General features: G+C 58.1%; 1 protein-coding gene across 8 annotated transcripts in view; it reads left to right on the top strand.

Annotated features, from left to right (window-relative positions):
- Window positions 1–21,083, top strand: part of PC (pyruvate carboxylase) — a 106,554-nt gene that overhangs the window by 72,858 nt on the left and 12,613 nt on the right. For 4 of the 8 annotated variants that reach the window (XM_068554135.1, XM_068554136.1, XM_068554137.1 and 1 more), the window contains 10 exons: window positions 6,553–6,763; window positions 10,272–10,407; window positions 10,523–10,707; window positions 11,708–11,873; window positions 11,967–12,112; window positions 12,235–12,352; window positions 12,642–12,793; window positions 14,672–14,790; window positions 17,051–17,213; window positions 19,345–19,527. In XM_068554135.1, the coding sequence (XP_068410236.1) occupies window positions 10,272–10,407; window positions 10,523–10,707; window positions 11,708–11,873; window positions 11,967–12,112; window positions 12,235–12,352; window positions 12,642–12,793; window positions 14,672–14,790; window positions 17,051–17,213; window positions 19,345–19,527 (1,368 nt within the window). In that variant the 5' untranslated portion in view covers window positions 6,553–6,763. The remainder of the gene's footprint in view (window positions 1–6,552; window positions 6,764–10,271; window positions 10,408–10,522; window positions 10,708–11,707; window positions 11,874–11,966; window positions 12,113–12,234; window positions 12,353–12,641; window positions 12,794–14,671; window positions 14,791–17,050; window positions 17,214–19,344; window positions 19,528–21,083) is intronic. The other 4 variants (XM_068554138.1, XM_068554140.1, XM_068554142.1 and 1 more) reach the window with 1 other exon arrangement.

Raw genomic sequence — 21,083 nt, 5'->3', positions numbered from 1 at the left:
GCACTTCCACTGCAGGGGGCATGGGTTTGATCCCTGGTCAGGGAACTAAGATCCTGAATGCTGTGCAGAGCAGCCAAAAAAAAAAAAACAAAAGACCTTATTTCCAACTAAAGTCACATTCTGAGGCCTTGGGGGTTGGCACTCCCACATAGCTCTTTGGGAAACAAAATTCAGCCCATACACTGGTGTCCACTTTCCTACCACCTTGAAACTGGGGTAACCTGAGGGAGCGAGTGGGGATGAGGTCCTATGTGACTCGCCAGCTGGGGTGGGTGTGCCACAAAGGTATCAGGGAGCTTTCTGGACCACCTGCGTGCCTGCTGTGTTTTGGTGTCCGTCTCCCTGCAAAGCATTGTCCAGCCATGGTTAGAATTGAGTCTTTAGTGCCTGTCACCCCTCTCAGCCTTGAAATGCTGTCCTGGTTCCCACCCTCAGGCTGGGAGGTATTTTTTGCTGACCTTGCCCCTTTGATCTTCCTTGTCAACACTTTGGGGTCTTATCTGTGTGTAAGGGACACTTGTGTGTCCCTTTAGCTTGTGTGTGCTGCTCCCAGGAGGGGCCATGCCTTATTCATCTTTGTCTAGGCGCTCCACAGTATTTCTGGGCTCACGGTACTCTGCAAGCTCATGTGGCCTGGAGCAGTCATTCATTCATTCACTCATTCATTCCCCAGACATTTAATCTTGGTGTCAGGCACTGGGCAGAGTGCTAGGGAGACAGTGGGGGACAAAACAGACCGAGAATCCCATTGCCAAGTCCTCACAGTGTCTGGTGAGACGGGTCAGTGAATCGTTATAACATTAAGTGCTCCTTTTTTTTTTTTTTTAATTTCATTTTTTTAAAATAAATTTCTTTATTTTTTATTTATTTTTGGCTGTGTTTGGTCTTTGTTGTGGTGCGCGGGCTTCAGTAGTTGTGGCACGCGGGCTCAGTAGTTGTGGCACACAGGCTCAGTAGTTGTGGCGCATGGGCTCAGTAGTTGTGGCACGCGGGCTCTAGAGCGCAGGCTCAGTAGTTGTGGCGCATGGGCTTAGTTGCTCCACGGCATGTGGGATCTTCCCGGACCAGGGCTCGAACCCGTGTCCCCTGCATTGGCAGGCGGATTCTTAACCACTGCGCCACCAGGGAAGCGCTAAGTGCTCCTTCTTGAGGGCACAGACACGACCTCACCGAGAATCCCCACAAGCAGGAGGACGGGGTGTGGCAGGGACAGTGACGGAGCTGCGCTGAAGACAGATGGCCTCCCGAGGAAGGGTGTCTGAGCTGGCTGGGGAGTGGGAGGTGTCCAGGAAGGCCTTCCTGAGTGGGACCTAAAGGATGTGGAGAAATTCGCGCGAGTGGCCTTCCCGCTGTGAGCCTGGCCCGACGTTCAGGTCCCCAGGCAGGCGTGCGCAGGTTGGCAGTAGCACTCCTTTTGCACCAGGGGGCAGTGTTTGCCCTGAAAGTCTCCCTGCCCTCAAATGAGGCTGGGACAGGGCATCCGCTGCTGTGCCCACCGGGCCCCCTCCTCACCCTCTACTTCCTGCCACTCCCTTGCGGGCCTTGATCAGTCCTCATGCGCCTCTCTCTCTGAGCCTCCTCCGTTTCCCAGTCCACAAATCCCCTCGGCCCACGCAGGGCCCGTGGTCCCAGGTGCCGCTGTTCCCCCCTCTCCCCTCTGCCTGCCGCCTAAATCGAGGGTTGCCAGGGGCGATGCGGAGCCCCGCCGCTCAGGGTGGGAGGCGGGCTGTGCTGCCCCAGGCCCCGCGCTGTTTCCGCTCCGAGTCTCTTCCTGCCTTTGATGTTCTCGTGCCCCTTTCTTCTTCATCTGTCACCTTCGTTGTTTCTCATGTCCTCCCTTCAGCTCCCCCTACTCAGAAATCTCGGCCTTGGTGTGTCCTCTCTTGGGCGCTTTGATATCAGTCGCTGCAGCCCTGAAAGTCAGGCGGAGTCTTTCCCTTTCATCTGTCCCCGTTGGCCTCCAGCCCCAGGCCACCATCGGACACGTTTAGGACAGCGCGGAGCTGCCTGGAAGGAAGGCTCCCCGAGAGCAGCCCCATCCATCAGAGGCTCGCTTCTGCCACAGCGTGGAGTCCTCGACCAAGAACTCTTTCTTTCTGGTTCTGACCTGCTTTTGCTTGCAGCCAGCCACTGAGGCCTGCTGGGGGCAGGGGATAAAGCCTGGTGGAGGTGCTAGTGCTGGGGGCGGGTAGTAGGAAGTAATTGTGTAGGAGCCTCACTAGTTAATTTGGAGATTCCTGGGGCCTGTTTCTGACCCACTCTCCCTCCTTCTCACCCCATCTGGCTGCTCCAACACACATCTGAGATGAATGTGCTCAGGGACTTGGGGACTGGGGGCGGGCAGTTCAGTCTGTGGGCTTCCAAAACTAACACATCAGCCAGCCACCCCCAAAGCAGGGCCACGGCTTTCCTTTCCTCTGTGCCTCCTGCCCACGGTTGCCCTCTGAGTCTGCAGGAGCTGCTGTGTGAAGAACAGGGATATTTAGGGTGGAAGCAATACAGATCCTCGAAGGAACATTCCAGGGCCCGATGCTTGGCTACAACAGCTATTCAAGTGGCCGCCTACCCTGATCCCAGCAAGGCTGCTCTGGCTGAGAGCACGTCCACCCTGAGCCCAGTAGCTTTATTGTCTGGACCAAAATTTGGATGGTGATGGCTTGACAGTGGAATTCTGTGCTGCTCTTGGTCGCAAGAGACAGCCTGGGAGGTGTAGTTTAGGTCTGAAGTAATGGGACCTCTAGTGACATTCTGATGATTTATTGGATGAATTGAAACTGCCCTAGCTCATCAGGGACACATGATTGCTGGCACTGTTAGCCTGCTCCCTGGTGAGAAGTGCAGAGCCCCACTGGTGGCCCTGCCGGAGTTCAGGCAGTAACACATTTTTATCAGGAGTGGGGTTTTGGCTTTTGGTTTCCAAGTGCCTGTCACGCTGTGCTTCTGATGAAAGCCATAACTTATTCCTTTAGTTAGGTGAGGACGCCCTAATGGGTCAGCACTCTTGCTCTAGAAGGAGACGAACAGAGTGGGCTCAGAACTGCCCCTGCTGGGTGACCTTGAGTGTGACTTAATCCCACTATGCCTGGTTCCTTCTGTCAAAGGGAGTGATAAGCAGCTGTGAGGCTGACCTGAGTTAGTACGTGCGGAGCCCAGTGCCTGGGAAAGAGTAGAGACTCTGCTAGGTGTGCTGGTCCCCGCTGTGTCCCCACCTGCTGGCACCGGCCTGGCACGGAGGTGGAGCTTGGCGAGTGTTGGATGTTGTAGAAGCCGCAGGGGCAGGTCAGGTCACCGGGCCTGGCAGACGATGTCGCTACCTCCCCCTGCCTCGTGCCCCAGGTTGTTGTCAGCACCCTAGTGACTGAATCGTCACCACTCCCTTCTGGAAGGAGAACACTGAGCTTATCCATTCAGTGCTGGGGGGAGGATTGAAGCTGGAAGAGAAGTCGAGACTGTCTGTGGAGTCACGCTGAGAGGCAGCGGGGGAGAAACAGGTGTTCCCGACACTCCCCGCCTCCCTGTGCCTCCTTCTTGCTGGCGTTGTTTACACGTCCCAAGTGAGAGTCAAAGCCGTCTTCCTCCCCGTCTCTAATGCACAACCCGGGGCCAAGGAAAGGGATCTGTCAGCTGGCATTTGCAAAAATAGCAAACGGGCCTCTCTGGGCCTGTCGGCTCTCTGGAGAGGAAACCGGGTAAGGGATCTTTGGGCGGTGGCGGTTGCTTTTCTCTTGCTCATCACTCCCCCATCTCTGAGGTCAGAAAAGGAGATTTTTGCTCACGTGTGCCACTGGCACTGAGCAAGGCAAAGTGGCGTCCCCGAGGCAGGTGACCAGAGGCTGGCTGTGCCCTGGCTCCTCCAAGGGGCCTCCCCCCCCGGGGGAACCCAGCCAGTGGGGGAGTCCCGTCCGTCCGTCCGCAGAGCAGCCGCCGTTGCTGAAGGCTTGTGGCTCCCCTGGGCAAGGTCAGCTGATGCAACAGAACACAAGGGCTTCCCAGGGCGTCGGGTTTGGTTAACGAAGGCCTCGGCGTTTTTAAGGAAGATTTTCAGCCAAACTGCCAATGACCTTGAGGACTTCTGGGATCCCATCCCGCAACCAAAAGCCCAAAAGCAAGGCACAGTGTGGCACCCATGGTGGGAGCCTGGGCCTTGCCCCCACCGCCCTCCTGTGACCAGTGCCGTCACCTGTGCTCTGCCCTGCAGTGAGGGGACGAGGGTGCTACCTGCAACGGTACTTGCGGGAAGGCCAGTGCTCCGCGAAAGTGGCGCTGTGAGGAGGGGCTGGCACTCAGGTCACTCCAGGATGCCAGAGTTTGGCCTCAGGGCAGGGGTCCCGTTGAATGCCAGAGGCAGCCCCTCTAGGAGGGCTGCAGAAGGGAGTTTGGTCCCCTGAGGCCTGGCCACGCTCACACCTCAGGCGCTGGGCTGCTGCGGCCGGGCCTCACCGGGTGCCTGCCTGCCCGCCTCCGCCACGCCAAGCGGGATTCCGCCCACTCCGCTCCTCCTTCGGCCCACCCCGGACCCTCAGACTCGACACAGCCAGAGTGAACGCATCACACACTCGACCCACGAAGGGCCTGCTTCCTGGAAGGGAGGCCTCTGTGAGGTGGCCCACCTCTGTCCTGCAGGTTTTCTCCCAGCTGAAGTTGATTCTGGAAAGGCCTTAGGAGACACCAGGCAGCCGAACCCCCTGGGTTTCAGGTCTGGGAGGGGAGTGGGACTTGACAAGGGAAAAGGCTGGGTGCTGGGTTAACCAAGTTCTGAGGTGGCCTGGGAACGCAGCAGGATTTTTATTCACCTTTGTGTCCTCAGGACCCAAGCCTGGCTTTGCGGGGTCAGGGGGTGGGGGTCGCTTGCGACTAAGCCGGGAACTGAGCTACGGGGCTGTGTCTAGGCTCTGAGGGGCAGTGTGACCCGTGCCCTCGGGCATCCACAAGGGCCCCGTCTGACCAGCCTCCCCAGACCCCACTCTGCCTGTTGGCTGACGTTTCTGTGCCTTTCACCTGCAGGGGCAGCAGGAAGTCCGCTGTCCCGCTCCCGGCTGGTGTCCTGCCTCAGGACACCTCCTTCGGGCTTCCCTGGTGGCGCAGTGGTTAAGAATCCGCCTGCCAATGCAGGGGACACGGGTTCAAGCCCTGGTCCGGGAAGATCCCACATGCCGCGGAGCAACTGAGCCCATGCACCACAACTACTGAGCCTGCGCTCTAGAACCCGCGAGCCGCAACTACTGAGCCTGTGTGCCACAACTACTGAAGCCCACATGCCCAGAGCCTGTGCTCCACAACAAGAGAAACCACTGCAATGAGAAGCCCGCGCACCACAATGAAGAGCAGCCCCCACTCGCCGCAACTAGAGAAAACCCGCACGCAGCAAGGAAGACCCAACGCAGCCAAATTAATTAATTAATTAATTAATTTTTAAAAAAAGAACACCTCCTTCATGCTCTTTCCCTGTCCCTGGGGATCGGGGAGCAGGCTTTGGGCTGTGAAGCTCCTGCTGCCTGCGTGACCCAGCCTCCCTGCCTCCCCTGCTCCGGGGCGCCCCTTCCCCCAGTTTCAGCCTTGGCAGCTGTCCCTGCCTCCAGCAGTCTGGGGCGGGAGAACTTTGTACCCTGGGCCAGTGACTTAGGCCGAGCGGATGGCGTGGCCTCCCTGGGCAGAAGCAGCCCTGGGTGCCTGGCTGGTGCGGGGTGAGTGCCCCGGGGCTCTCTTGTCGGGTGTGGGTCTTCCCACCCGAGAACGCGGTCCGCTCTCCGTGTGCGCATGTGCCGGCCCTTGTCCAGCGAGAGCCACTGGGCGGGTGGCCGCATCGCTGGTTTGGGCGGGAATGAGAGCCCTGCGGGTGTGGGCGCCAGAGCCGGGGGTTCCTTCTCGTGCCCCGCACTCATCAGGGAGGAAAGGCCAGTGGGAAGATGGCGATGGCGGCCACGTTCATCGCCCAGGCATGGCGCTCAGGGCCCCTGCTCAGTGATCCACAGGACGACCTGCTGAGGTTGGGGTGGTGGTAGCCACTTCTACAGAGGAGGGAATGAGGCCTCAGGTGCCCAGACCCAGGCCCGCTGACTCCAGGTTCACACTGGTCTGCCAGCCGGTGGGTGGGCTGACCTCTGCCCACTTTCCCCACTGCTCTGACTTCAGCGAAGGACCGTGACCTTTCCCCTTCTATAAACATCTGCCTGCTCACTCCCGCACCCCAGGGTCTGCTCAGGTCTCAAGTCCAGGCTGATGTTTGCTTCCGTCTGCACAGGACAGGGGGTTCTGGGGCATTCAGACCCCCCCCACCTCCGCCACCCAGTGCCCAGACCCTGGTTTCTTGGTTTGTAAAGTGGGATGCCAGGGAAGCCCTTGCTGTCTAGAGCATGTGTGAGGGTCAAATGCAGAAATGTGTGTGGGTCTCTAAGGCCGGATAATTCAGACTCCCTTGTTTGCTGACTGAGCTAGGGAGGCACTTGGCACCCAGCCTGGGGGCATAACCTCCAGGGATCTCTTTCTTTATTTGGAAAAGGGATTGGGGCATGTGTGGTTGGGGAGAGGACAGAAATGTCTATTTATCCACAGGACAATGCGTAGTGCCTAAGGCGTCCTCAGGAGTAAACCCACCCAAGCGGGAGAAAGGAGCGTGCCTCCCTGGAAATAGTTGAAACGTCCCTGGAGGATGGAGAATCTCCGTGCCAGTGGTACCAGCTGTAAGGCTGCTCACCTGTAGATAAGTGAGGAAGATCCCTCCTGCAGCCCTGAGCAGAGCAGGCATCTGGTGCCCAGGACGAGGGTGAGGTTTGCATCCCACACCTGCTCCCCGGGGTGTGCGCCATCGACCGCCAGGGCCCGCCTGCTTCTGGCTGCTCCGCTGGGAAAGTGCTTCCCTCCTAGTGGGTGGGTGTCTGAATCCGGAAGCCGGTGCAGAGGATTAGGTGCTGCCAGTCGACCTGTGAGGGGGAGATAACAGGATAGCATCTGAAGTTCACTGGCTTTCAGAAAGGTGTGGGAGTCAAATGTTTCCACTCTGAGGCCCAGCTGGTACATTGGCACCAACTGTGAGCAGGTCCTGGGGGCTCCCTTGGGTAGCTCCTCCATCGGCGTCAGCTGGAGCATGGCTTATTTCCTTCAGACCCACAGACAGGCTGCAAAAGCAGTACAGAGAATTCTCTCACACCCCTTACCCTAATTTCCCAAATACTGTTGACCACATTTACTTCATTATTCTCATGATTTTCCCTGAACCATTTGAGTGTAAGTTGCAGATATGATGCCCTTAAACTCCTAAACACTTAAGTGTTTTTTCCCTAAGAATGAGGATATTCTCTAAAGTAACCACAGTACAACGATTAACATTGACACAATACTCGTTTCTAACGTACAGACCTTATTTAAATTTTGTCAGTTGTCCCCCTAATGTCCTTTATCGCAGCTGAAATCCAAGATCCAATCCAGGAGCACATGTGCATTTCGTTGTTATGGCTCTTTAGTCTCCTTTAACCTGGAAGTTCTTTAGTCTTTGTCCCTCATGACCTTTGACACGTGTGAAGAGTGCAGGCCAGTGGTTTGGTGGAACGTCCCTCAGTCTGGGTTTGCCTTGTGTTGCCTCCCGATTAGACTCAGGCTGGGCATCTGTGGCAGGAACACCCGCAGGTCCTTCTTGGCCGCCCGTCAGGAGGCATGTGATGGCCGTTTCCTGCTGGTATGATGTTAACCTGCATGGCGCGTACTGGGGTGTCTGCCAGGTTCGTCCACTTTGTATTAATAAGTAAGGACTGTGTGCTCCATTTTAGAAGATGAGCCAGAGCCCAGCGAGGCTGATGCCCACCCCTGACATTCGCACTGCTGGGTGGGACCCCGGGCGCCCACCTCCCGCCCTCGCCTCTGCCCCTGTTGGCTCTCAACTCCCGAGAGCTTCTGCCCCAGCCCCACGGCGCTTCCTGGCTTTCCTCCCTCAGCCTCCTTCGCTGGCTCTTCCTCCTCATCCAGACTCAACGTTGGTGCACCCGCCGCTGCTCTCTTGACTGTTCTGTCCCCAGCAGATCTGGCGGCATAACCTCCAGGGATCTCTTTCTTTATTTGGAAATAAAGAAAGAGATAAATAAAGATAAATAAAATAAATAAATAAATAAATAAAAATAAATAAATAAATAAAAATAAAAGATAAATAAAGCCCCAGGCCCAGGGCTTCCAACCCCACCCTTTTGCTGAAGCACCCAGGCTTCCTGCCTGGCTCTGACCTCTTCGGCAGCCCGTCCCCACCCCCAGTCTGGTCTCTCCCGAGGTGGGGGAGGCACTTCCAGTCGCCCATCCTGGGCTTCTTCCTTCCCCTCATGTTCCACAGTGGGTCTCAGCGAATCTAGCCTGTTGTACCCCAAATACCTCCCCACCCCCTCTGTCCCCCCCAGTCAGAGGTGCTGTCTCTGTCTCAGCCCCTGCACAGCCCCACACGTGCACCCTCTTTCCGTCCTCGCTGCTCCCAACCCAGGCATCTTTTCCAAACACGCAGCAGGTCGTGCCCTCCACCACCATGTTGGATGAGAGGCGGACGCACCCAGAGGCCTCAGCAGCCTGGCCCGTCCCACCTTCAGCCGTGGTGTCCCTGCCCCCAGCTGTCAGACCGGATCTTTCTTGGACACACCCAGCTCCTTCTTCCCTCCGGTCCCTGGCCATGGCTGTTACTGTGCTTGGGGTGCGTTCCCTGCAGATCAGATCTGTGTGTGGCTACGGCTTCCTCCATTTAGGTCCCCACGTCTGTGCCCTCCTCGGAGAGGCCCACTTAATATCCAGCCCCCCACCCTCTAATTCACAAAATGTTACCTGTTTTCTTGCCCTTGGGGCACTAGTCATGATCTGAAAGGACCTTATTTCTGTCTGTTTTTTTCCTTTTCTCTTCTCCGTCCCTGGGTCTGCCACCTGTGAGAGCCGAGGCCTTCCTGCCTTGTTCTCGCCACCCTCGCCTGGTGCTGTGCCTGGCGGGGTTGATGCTCGGCGGGCCGCCCTCTCTCCCCTGGTCTGAGGGCTTCCCTCTTCTCTCTTTCTTCTCTTTATTTCCTTATTTCTTTTCTTCTCTTGTCTTTCTATTTGGTCTTTATTTCCCCTTATCTGTCTTGTTGGCCATAATATGATGCTGAGGTTCTTATATATAAAAATATATATATTTTTGTGCTCCTTACTTAAAACAAAATGGTTGAGTCAAGCATTTAAACTTTACTAAGAAATAGTTCATGTGGTTAGCTGGATAAAGGCACCGGAGCAGGGGTAAAGGACCGAATGCCAGTTTGGGCTCTGCTGTAACAGCTGTGTGACTTTGAACACACTTCTTAAAGCTCGCCTGGGCCTTGGTTTTCTTCATTTGTAAAATGAGGCGGGTGGTTGACCGCTGAAGATGTTCTACATTCTGGGATGTAAATTGCCCTCAATTTATTTTTATTGTGATAAAATATATATTGATATAACAGAATTTGCCATCTTAACTATTTTTAAGTGTATAGTTAGTTCACTGGCATTACGTACATTCACATCGTTGTGCAACCGTCACTACTGGCCATTTCCAGCACTTTTCGTCTTGCAAAACTGAGACTCTGTCCCCTTTAAGCACTCCCCATCCCCTCCCCCATCCCCTGGCCCCCACCCTCCCACTGTCTGTCTCTGTGAATTTGACTCCTCTAGGGACCTCATCTAAGCGGAATCATGCTGTATTTGTCTTTTTGTGACTGGCCCGTTTCACTGGCCCTCAGCTGGGTTTCATGACTAATTTACTTAGTAGCCCTTGTAGCAAGGAAGGTTTCTGCAGTTTGAAGAAATCTGCATTTTAACCAAGCAGAGGCTGTGCTTCCCGAGAGCACACTGATGCGGGTTCGCTCCTGGGGAGATCCACTGTCACCCTCCCTGCCCAGCCAGACGGAACCCTGAGGGAGGGACGCAGGGGTCAGTGTGGGGCACGAAGGTTCTGAAGTCTGGGGCTGCCCGGACAGCTGTGCCCAGCAGAGGGGACCCTGACGTCACACACCGTGGTCATGCAGGGCTGCCGGCTGGTCTCTGAAATTGCTTTAAAAGCTTGAAGTGCGGTGCTTTAGAAATTATAGTGAGTATGAGAGTATTAGGGTAAGCTTGGCGTGCCATTTGGGTGTGAATTTGCTCCCTTCCCTATAGTCACTCAGCCCCGCAGGGAGGAATCGAGGCAGCAGTGGTGCTGGCTTTCATGCGGGGCTGCCGGGAGGCTGGCGCAGGACCCCCGCTCTTCCTGGGGACCCTCCGAGCTGAGGCTTCTCTAACCTGGCCATGACTTCCCTCCCTAGATGCTGAAGTTTCAAACTATCCGTGGGGGCCTGAGGCTCCTAGGTATCCGCCGAACCTCCACTGCCCCCGCTGCCTCGCCCAGTGTCCGGCGCCTGGAATACAAGCCTATCAAGAAGGTCATGGTGGCCAACAGAGGTGAGCACAGCGGGAGCCAGCGTCCAGCCCCTGCCCCAGCTCCCTGCCCCTGTTTCTGCATCTCTTAGGACCCGGGGATCTAAATTCCCATCCTGTTGCCCACCCCCGGCCCCAGGCGAGATCGCCATCCGCGTGTTCCGGGCCTGCACGGAGCTGGGCATCCGCACCGTGGCTGTCTACTCGGAGCAGGACACTGGCCAGATGCACCGACAGAAAGCTGACGAAGCCTACCTCATCGGCCGCGGCCTCGCCCCGGTGCAGGCCTATCTGCACATCCCAGACATCATCAAGGTGGCCAAGGTGAGCGGGGCTGGGCTGGGATGGGGGCCTCTTGAGGGCCAGGCCTGGGTCCTGTGCCTGCCCCCCCAAAACTTGACACTACTGGCAGTGAGTCCCTGTGAAGGGATGAATGAGTGAGTGAGTGAGTGAGTGAGTGAATGAATGAGTGAAGGAATGAGTGAATGAGTGAAGGAATGAGTGAATGAGTGAGTGAAGGAATGGGTGAATGAGTGAGTGAGCAAATGAGTGAGTGAGCGAATGAGTGAAGGAATGAGTGAGAGTGAATGAGTGAGTGAAGGAATGAGTCAATGAGTGAGTGAAGGAATGAGTGAATGAGTGAAGGAATGAGTGAATGAGTGGGTGAAGGAATGAGTGAGTGAAGGAATGAGTGAGTGAGTGAGCGAATGAGTGAGTGAAGGAATGAGTGAGAGTGAGTGAGTGAAGGAATGAGTCAGTGAGTGAAGGAATGAGTGAATGAGTGAAGGAATGAGTCAATGAGTGAGTGAAGGAATGAGTGAGTGAGTGAAGGAATGAGTGAGTGAGTGAGCGAATGAGTGAGTGAAGGAATGAGTGAGTGAAGGAATGGGTGAATGAGTGAGCAAATGAGTGAGTGAAGGAATGAGTGAGAGTCAGTGAGTGAAGGAATGAGTCAATGAGTGAGTGAAGGAATGAGTGAATGAGTGAAGGAATGAGTCAATGAGTGAGTGAAGGAATGAGTGAGTGAGTGAAGGAATGAGTGAGTGAGCGAATGAGTGAGTGAAGGAATGAGTGAGTGAAGGAATGAGTGAGTGAATGAGTGAGTGAGTGAGTGAATGAGTGAGTGAAGGAATGAGTGAGTGAGCGAATGAGTGAGTGAGTGAATGAGAGAGTGAGCGAATGAGTGAGTGAGGGAATGAGTGAGTGAGTGAATGAATGGAGCAAGTGAGTGGGGGCAGGCGCGAGGGCTGCAGGGTTTGGGCGGGCCTTTGTGAAGGGCTTTGAGGGGAGCTCCACTCTACTGACGCCACCACACCCCCGCCAGGAAAACAACGTGGATGCCGTGCACCCTGGCTATGGGTTCCTGTCAGAGCGAGCAGACTTTGCCCAGGCCTGCCAGGATGCCGGGGTTCGGTTCATTGGGCCGAGCCCTGAGGTGGTCCGCAAGATGGGAGATAAGGTGGAGGCCCGGGCCATCGCCATCGCTGCAGGTGAGGATGGGGGCCACGCAGCTCCTGAGAGGGGCTGTCCGGGGCGGGGGCGCTGCTGGCGGGCTTCGGCTTGACCTGCCTGTATCCCACCAGGTGTCCCCGTGGTCCCCGGTACAGCCACCCCCATCACTTCCCTGCACGAGGCTCACGATTTCTCCAACACCTACGGCTTCCCCATTATCTTCAAGGCCGCCTATGGGGGCGGGGGGCGCGGCATGAGGGTCGTGCAGAGCTATGAGGTGAGCAGGCGCTGAGGGCTGGGAGACCACCTGCAGAGGGACTGGGGTGCTGGGGGCGGGCGGGGCCGTGCACGGCCGAGCTTGGGACTCACTGTCTCCTTGGCCCTCGCCTGCGCTCCCAGGAGCTGGAGGAGAACTACACCCGGGCCTACTCGGAGGCTCTGGCCGCCTTCGGGAACGGGGCGCTGTTCGTGGAGAAGTTCATTGAGAAGCCGCGCCACATCGAGGTGCAGATCCTGGGTGAGTGGGGCGCGTTCCCGGGGCCACAGCGCAAGGCAGCTGCAGAGGCCGCGCTCCTTCTGGCTTGGGGAAAGCTGCAGGGGCTCTCCCTCAGGAAGACCCTCCCCAGGAAGGTGGGCTGTGGGGCCATGCTGGTCGGGCCCGAGGCCTCCGTTGTGCCCGTTTCTGTCCTGGCTGAGCCACCGCTGGGAGCTGTGCCGAGCGGCCACGGTGCTTGCGCGGGGATCGTCAGGAGCTCAGGGGTGTCTGGATCCCAGGAGGAGCTGAGCACAGTCTACCTCCACCCCAGGGGACCAGTACGGCAACATCCTGCACCTGTACGAGCGAGACTGCTCTATCCAGCGGCGGCACCAGAAGGTGGTCGAGATCGCCCCTGCTGCCCACCTGGACCCCCAGCTTCGGAGCCGGCTCACCAGTGACTCTGTCAAACTTGCAAAGCAGGTGAAGGGCAGGGGCTCTCGGGGACAGAGTTTGAAAGCCAAGGGCACGGGCTCCTCCCCATGTGGAGACAAGGAGCCCATTCCTGCAGGCTTGCTTTGAGCTCCTGCTGGCATAAGCCTCACGGCCGGCGGTTGGGTTGCTGGGGTCCAGATGTGGGCCAGCTGCTGCAGAGCAGGGAGGCCCAGGGTGACCAGCTCCGGGAAGGGGGCAGGAGGACTGAGGGCTGATGCAGGGCCCTCGGGATCCTTGCTATGCAGCCGCAGAGGCGCTGGGCCCAGAGGCCAAGCCTGGAGACCAGAAAGGCTGAGAGAGGAGGGAAAGAGCCACTGGCCCCTCCTTAGTGCCCTCTGCACAGATTGAGTTTCTGCACAGCACCAGCGAACCCCTGGAACAAAGGGAATGAGAGAGTCAGTGGCATCTGTTAAGATTAAGGAACAGTATTCAGGCATCTCTTCCTCACTTATTCTTTTTTTTTTTTTTTTTTTGGCTGCGCTGGGTCTTCGTTGCAGCGTGTGGGCTTTCTCTAGTTGAGGCGAGCGGGGGCTACTCTTTGTTGCGGTGCCTGGGGTTCTCATCGTGGTGGCTTCTCCTGTTGCAGAGCACGGGCTCTAGGCGCGCGGGCTTCAGTAGTTGTGGCTCGTGGGGGCTCAATAGTTGTGGCTCACGGGCTCTAGAGCGCAGGCTCAGTAGCTGTGGCGCACGGGCTTAGTTGCTCCGCGGCATGTGGGATTTTCCCAGACCAGGCCTCGAACCCGTGTCCCTTGCATTGGCAGGCGGATTCTTAACCATTGGGCCACCAGGGAAGCCCCTCGCTTACTGTTAACTGTCCCCTACATCACCTCTCTTGCAACCCATTTGCTCCCCGGGTCCTCCTCCGCCTGTCTCTGCAGGGATGTGGGGTGACTGCCCTCAGGCCGGCCCGGGAAAGTGCCTGCCACGTGTGACCAGGCTGCAGCAGGGACCCTGCTCTCTGTTCTGCTGGGGCCCCCCTGACCCCACCCCGGCTCAGAGGCCAGGCATCCTACCCCTGCCTCTGCCTCCCCATCCCAGAGGCCCGAGTGGACATCTCTTCAGATCTGCTCTCCCCGGCTGCCAGGCCGGCCCCTGGGCCTGCTCTCCTTCCAGAGCTGAGCTCCCTCAGGCTCTCAGGCAGCCCGTGCCCACGGACCACGGACGCTTCTGTAACCTTCCCCAAATGGAAAGCCAGCCACGGCTAACATGAGGTGTTGATTAGGGTCTGATTATAGTTGAGATTTTGGTTCCTTTATAAGAGGACTATTCTTGCCTTGAGTTTGGTCTTATTTATTGGCTTATGCTGTGTCTCCTTCCAGAACAGATTTGAGGGAGCTGAGTAAAGTCTAGTTTGTGGTTTTGGTAGGACCAGAAGTGAAGCTAGAATTAGGCTTGTACTTTGAGTTAGAGCCTCATCTGTTGGTTCCTCTCAAATGGCATCTCTTTGGGTAGTGGCCAGAAGTGATGATGGAGTAAAGTAGAGGGGAACTTTCTGAAGACCCTCTAAGAATAAGAAGGGTCCAGGAGAGGCCAGGGTATGCACAGGTGGGCCTGTGCCCAAAAGCTGAGGAGCTGCTGGGTAGAGGGTGCCGTCTGGGCCAGACAGGAGCTTCTGCTCGTGTCTCACCCGGACAAGCTGTGTGCAGCCCTCAGAGGTTCCTGCGGAGGCCTGGGGTAGATGTCCAGGCCGGGGCCCCTTGTGGGTTTTGGGCTCTCGCCTCCCGGGGTCAGGGCTGCTGGGCTGCCTGCCATCGGTTGGGGCGGGGTTTGCCGCAGTCTGTTCTATTATGGAACCAGCCCAGTGGGTGAGCCTGCATCCCCATCGGGCTCCCACCACTGCGCCCTGCTGATGCGGCCACCCCACAGGTGGGCTACGAGAACGCGGGCACGGTGGAATTCCTGGTGGACAAGTACGGCAAGCACTACTTCATTGAGGTCAACTCGCGCCTGCAGGTGGAGCACACCGTCACCGAGGAGATCACCGAGTGAGCACAGGGGTCGAGCCAGTGACGCAGGGGCAGCCTCCGTGACCAGCCCGCGGCTGCAAATGGCGGGGAGCAGTCCTGGGAAGGGGCGTCTCCCCCATCTTGTGTGAAACCCACACCAGGTGGTTCCTAGGGAGTGGGCAGCAGGAGCTCGGCTCACTGTCCACGGGTAGAGAATATTTAGGGATCCAGGTACTTACTTTTTATGAAAATTATTATTATAAAAGCATTACATGGTTACTGTAAGAATTAGTACAAAGGAGCAAATAAAAATGACTCAGGACCCCACCCCTCAGAAACAGGATGCTGAGGAGGTTCCCGGCAGGCTGTGCTGTGTGCTGCACATCACGACCTCACTGGAAGAAGGTGCCATTCAACCCCATTTTTCAGATGACGAAACTGAGGCTCAGAGAGGTTAAGAGAGTTGCTCAAGGTCACACAGCTGGTCGTCTCCAGCCCTGTGCTGTGTCTCCTACGCCCACACTAAATCTTTTGGTTTCTTTCCATCTTTATTTACTATATAAGTAGTTTGACACAAATGAGGTGTTTTGTATAGAACTTTTATTCTACGTTTAAAGTTTAATATTTGTCTAAGGCATTCCCATTCTTTCCAAATACTTTTAAGTGGTTGCACACTATTGCATCTTCTGGGTATTTTATAACTTATCTACATATTCCTCTATTTTTAGACAATCAGGTTGTTTGGCTTTTGTAGTTATTAAGGGTGTGTCAGTTAACATCTTTGGGCCTAAGTCTTTGCCCACCTCTCTGAAGAGTTCTGAGGACAGACACCTTTAGTAGGATTACCTGAGCAATGGATAAGCAACATCTCACCTAAAGAGCCTTTGAGATCCCTTGTTCCAATTTGTTCTCCCACAAGCATTGCGTATAGACATTCCAAAAAAAACCTGCCCATTTTATAAACAATTAATATGGCCTTTCATTGTTTCAAAATACATACATTGAGCCTTTTAAGTGTTACACCCTAGCTTTGGGCCAGTCCATCTCACCATGGAACTTTTCGGACAGTTCCTTCCCCGACCCCTGACCCCACCTGAGACTGGGGATGCTGCTGGGGCGCCTGCCTTTGCCCGGCAGCTGCACGGAAGGCCTCAGGGTCCTTGCTCTCTCGAGGTAAAGGCTGAGTCGAGGCACATGCTCCGACCTCACCCTCTGGCCCCGTGAGACTTTCCCCATTGCGTTGCTGTAAAACTGTCGTCAATCTTGAGCCTGTTCTGAGCCTGTTCTGCTAAGGATGGGAGCCTTTGCTTGCTCGAGAGCAGAGGTTTTATGTCAGACACAGACTGGGGTGCAGGTTCCTCCCAGGTTACTAGCTGCGTAGAGCTTGGGTGGGCTGCAGCCTCTCTGGCCCTTGGGCTCCTCCTCTGATGGGAACGACAGTGACTCTCAGAGCATTACTGTGGAGGTGACGCTTGGCAAGAGCACAGCCATAGTCTGCGGTGTGTAGATGCGGCGCTGCGTGGTAATCATCCTCACAACTGTGGAGTGGTTTAGCAGGAAATACGAAGCACTGAGGAAGATCCGCCAGGGTGGTAGTTCCCGGGCTGTCCTTATCACAAGCCTCGGTGACAATAAATTTAAAACCTTGAGTTTTTTTTAACAGCTGTTCCACTTAGATTTGTTGCCGTCCTTAGGAGCATGGCAGTCAGCGAGGGTGTGCTTAGAACACCGGGCACATTTGGAGAGCTCTGTACTCTGAGATCTTCTCTGAAGGGTCTTTCTTGGGGACAAGCCCAGCTGCAACATAGGTCATGGTAGGGTGGCATCCTGACCACGATGGCGCCCACCGGTGTGGACCCTCCAGTAGCTGTGGCCCCATCTCAACAAGCCTGGCCTTCACTATAATCCTGTCATCTTGCAAACTGGCCCCCAGCCCCACCCAGCACACACCCTGTAGCACATACCGCTCTTAAGAATGAGGGTCTGAGCCTTCAGATCCAGGCTTGACCAAGGGAGGGTTTGGGGGAGGTAAGAGGACAGAGAGACCCCAGGGAAGAGGTAGGGCAGAGCGTGGGGAGGAGTAGTTTGGGAGGGGGTGCAAGATCAGGTAGATGCTAATATTTCAGCCACCCCTCCGGCTGCCGCGTTCTCCTCATTCAGACCTTGCGGGTTCCCAGCCTGGTCTGGTTGGGAGGAGGCTGCCGAAGGGTCAGCCGGCAGGGGCGGCGGGGCCGGGGCTGCCCTCGCCCATCCCCTGCCTCACGCTCTCCCCCTCCTCTGCCTGTCCCCCATCCTGCAGTGTGGACCTGGTCCACGCCCAGATCCACGTGGCCGAGGGCCGGAGCCTGCCCGACCTGGGCCTGCGGCAGGAGAACATCCGCATCAACGGCTGTGCCATCCAGTGCCGGGTCACCACTGAGGACCCCTCGCGCAGCTTCCAGCCGGACACCGGCCGCATCGAGGTAGGGCCGCCTTCCCACTGAGCCCGCCACCAGTCTCGGCTTGCTTGCAGACGCTTCTCTGGGGGGCACGAGGGAGCCTGTGGGCCCGGCAGTGAAGGAGGCCCCTGGCTTGAGCTGGCTGAGAGTACGTGGGAGCCAGGCACTGTCCAGGACTAAAGGGGAGAGCATTCCCGGGGAGAGACTGCCATGTGCACAGGCCGGAAAGGCCAGCGGGGGGGGATCACATGGAACAGGGAGCAGACCAGCTGGGTGGCAAGTGCAGGGTCCCTGGGAACGAAGCCCAGGCCCTTGACTCGTGTCACAAGAACCCAAAGCTTCACTGCCCACCGAGCAGCGCTGCTGGCTTCTGTCCTGCCTTCAGTCTGAGGGAGACCCTGGGTGCAGCAAGGGACTGGGGCCCGTTATGTCTCAGTGGAGGGGACGGGCTGGGCCAAGGGACCCATCAGGGATGAATGAGGGAGTCGGGGAGATGGAGGGGGCCAGGGAGGAGACTGAGAGGCAGGTTCGGCCTGTCAGGGGCTGAGAGAGGGCCTGGGCGGGCTCCCCTGCCCCTCCCCTGGGCACTCCTCTCTCCCCTCCCCCCCCCTCCCCTCCCCTCCCCTCCCGCCCCAGCCTCTGGGCCCGCTGCAGGCAGGAGCCCTCTGGCCTGCTGGGACTCCTGTTCCCTGGTCCTGTCTCATGCCACCAGCTAAGGATGCCTCCAGTCCTGCACGTCAGCAGTGCTGTCACAGGCTCTGCCGGTTTACTGCTCCCCATATGGCCCGAGCTTCTGAGGAAGCAGGAGGCGTGCGGGGGTCCAGGGAGGAGGGCGAGGGTGATTTTGAGACAGACCCTGAGTTCCTGAGACAAGTGACATGGGGTGGCCGGGGAGGGAAGGGGAGCTATCTGGATTCTGAAAGCCGCATAGAGCTGCTCGGCTTGAGGCAGAGCTGCCGCCGGAGTTCCATTTCTGGAAGGATCCAAGTCCATAGGTGGGGGCCAGCCCCAAGGCCAGAGTGCTGTGCGCTGGGCGGCCCCCGACTTCTCTGCCCTCGGCCGGGAAGGGGCAGCTCCGAGACGCAGTGCTGCCTTCCTGCACCTCCACCTCCGGGGCCTGGCTCCTCCGAGCCTGGTTTACCACAGAATATTTTTAGCTGACAGTTCCTGCTCACAGCTGCGTGTTCACCCTTAAATATTTTATTGAGTTCCTCTTTATCGAACACGGGCCTGTGTCCCTTAGACGCGGAAATACGGTGCAGCGTGTGTCCCAAGCCCCCCGGGCTGTCCCTTCCGCTCCCCATCTCCCTGACCTGTGCCGCACATGGGTCCCCTGCCCCGGGCGCAGGCTCTCCCTCCCCCTCCACAGATGTTCACGCCCCAAGCCCCTGTCCCCGTGCCGTGGCCCCCCTGCCCGCATCGGACCGTTTGGAGCCCCCGTGCGTCCCCATGAGCCGCCTCTCTGACCCTCGCTCCGCTTCCCCTCCTGGGCCCGTGGGCTCCTGTGTGTCTCCCTGCATCTGGCCTGGCTCCCTGTTCCTAGTGTTAATCATCCGCTCGCTGGCTCCTCCCATCTGGAAGGCAGGGAAGGTGGGGGGACACCGTGTGTTAAACGCCCCCGGCCTGCCTCCACTTGCCTTGCTCTGTCCTGCAGCATCCTTGTCACCCGTCTGTGTGCTTCCTCATTTGTTTGTCTGCCCCCTTCGCCCAGCAGGCTGGGAGCCCCTTGCGAGCAGGGGGTCTGTTTTAGCTGCTCTGTCCCCACTACCTGGCACGAGGTGGGCACACGTGCTGTGGAATGAATGAGTGAACAAATGAATGAACCTGAAAAGCAAGAGGGTTGGTCAGGCGGGCGGGGTGGCAGGTCGGTGGGATCTGGCCTGCTTGCCCCGGTCCCTCCGTGCCCTGCAGGCTCCGCATCAGCCCTGAGTGCTAGGTGCCAAGCCCTGGGGCTGGCGGGGCACACCCTCCCCGTCCCTTGTCCTGCCCCCTTGCTCCTCTTGGGGAGGAGGGAGTGGTGACTGTGCCCCTTCCTCCACACGGTGGGGTACCCCTGGGTTTGCTGGCAGAAAGTAAGAACTTCACAAGCCAGAGTTGGGGTTCACCTGTGCACGGCCTTCAGCGCCCTGCCGGCCCACGCTGGCCTCTCCCGCAGGTGTTCCGGAGCGGGGAGGGCATGGGCATCCGCCTGGACAACGCCTCTGCCTTCCAAGGCGCCATCATCTCCCCCCACTACGACTCCCTGCTGGTCAAAGTCATCGCCCACGGCAAGGACCACCCCACGGCCGCCACGAAGATGAGCAGAGCCCTTGCCGAGTTCAGAGTCCGAGGCGTGAAGGTGAGCGTCTGCAGGCCCGAGATGCCCATTGGCCTCTCCGTCAGGCCCTGTCACTTGTGTATAGCTGGAGATGGAATCACAGCCACATACTGTCTTGTCCCTGAGGCCAGCGCTGCTCGAGCAGCTGTGGGCACTCCCTGGGCAGACGCTGCCGTCAGACACTCTGCAAGGCAGGAGGGGCAGAAGGACGGGGCTCTGCCCCTCGGAGATCACGCTGCCCAGCCCCCTGTGGAGGGTGGTGGCCTGGCAGACCCACTCCTCCTCCATCTGAGAGTCCCAGGGGATGCTCTCCCCGTGCTGAGGACACCGTCCCCTGCCCACTGCACATGGGGAGCTGGGTGGCTGACGGCCCCTCCGCACCACCCTCTCCTTCTCGGCTGCTCCAGCCCTGCTGCGTCCGGGCTCGGCGCTGGGTCTGGGGCACGTGGGCAGCGCTCTCCTCTCTCAGCCCCACGTCATTCCCCTCACCTGCTGACATGCTCCACGGTGTCTGGCAGGTGGTCCGAGGGTGCAGAAGCCTTTTGAAAAAGCACGTGGGAGGGAGGAGCCTGTGGGGCTCGGCCCACCTCCCGGGGTCCGTGCTTCGGGGCCTCTGCACTTCCGTGAGGAGCCTCAGGGCTCCCGTTCGGGGGGCCATTTCCTGCACACGTGGCAGAGACACGTCGTGATGTCGTGTGCTCCACCCGCTTCTCGCTGCGGGGGCTTGGTCTCCCACCGCGGTGTCCCGGGGCTGCTTCCGGTGGGGGGTGGCCAGTGTGCAGGGGGCCCGGCCACCCCACCCCTCGCCTGCCTGCTTCTGTTACTGTGTTGTCCTGTTGGTGACCCCGGCTGGCCCCCCCGTGGTTGTGCCCCTGGGCCATAGGACCCTCCACCTGTCCTACGGGCTGGAGGGCTCCTGAGCACCCACTGCCTTAGAGCTGGAAGGTGGAGAAGGGAGACCAGGGCCATGGGGTCCGTGAAGGGGCCGAGGAAGGTGGGAGGCCGACAGCAGGTTGGGGCACCAGCGTCCTGCCCAAATGTGCACCTGGGCCAGGCCACTGGCCCTGCCAACCCTGCGCCGCAGCCCTGCAGGCCACCTACCCTTCCCCCCCACCCCCACCCCGTGCTTTCTCCACCCTCTCTCCGCGGCCCCTTGCAGGGCTCACGCTCTCCTGCTCTTCTCTGTTGAAGACCTTGTTTCATTTTATTTAAACCAGGATCTCTTGGGCCACATCCAGGTATGTGTTCTGGGGCTGGGCGGGCAGGCACACGTGTGTGTCGATGCCATGCACACATACAAGTGTGTGAGCTCGGCCTGCCACGTGTGTACGCACGCACCTTATCGCGCCAACTCTCACTGGGCCGCCATCAGGGCCACAGTGGGTCCCCTTAGGCAGCAAGGGCCACACACCCCTCAGCACAGGTGCAGCACCGCGGGCCTGGGGTGCCACGCCCACCCTCCGCACCGGGACCGGGGCACCTGCATGTCCTCGAAGCACTGGGTGCACGGGCCACGCCACACGTGCCCGGAAGTGTGTTTGGAGCACTGATTCCTCCCAGCTGATGCCCAGGAGCAG

The sequence above is a fragment of the Eschrichtius robustus genome, chromosome 11 (assembly GCF_028021215.1).
Source record: "Eschrichtius robustus isolate mEscRob2 chromosome 11, mEscRob2.pri, whole genome shotgun sequence".
In the NCBI taxonomy this organism is placed as follows: Eukaryota; Metazoa; Chordata; class Mammalia; order Artiodactyla; family Eschrichtiidae; genus Eschrichtius; species Eschrichtius robustus.
Note: the sequence above shows the minus strand (reverse complement) of the source record. Positions and strands in the feature narration are given on the sequence as shown.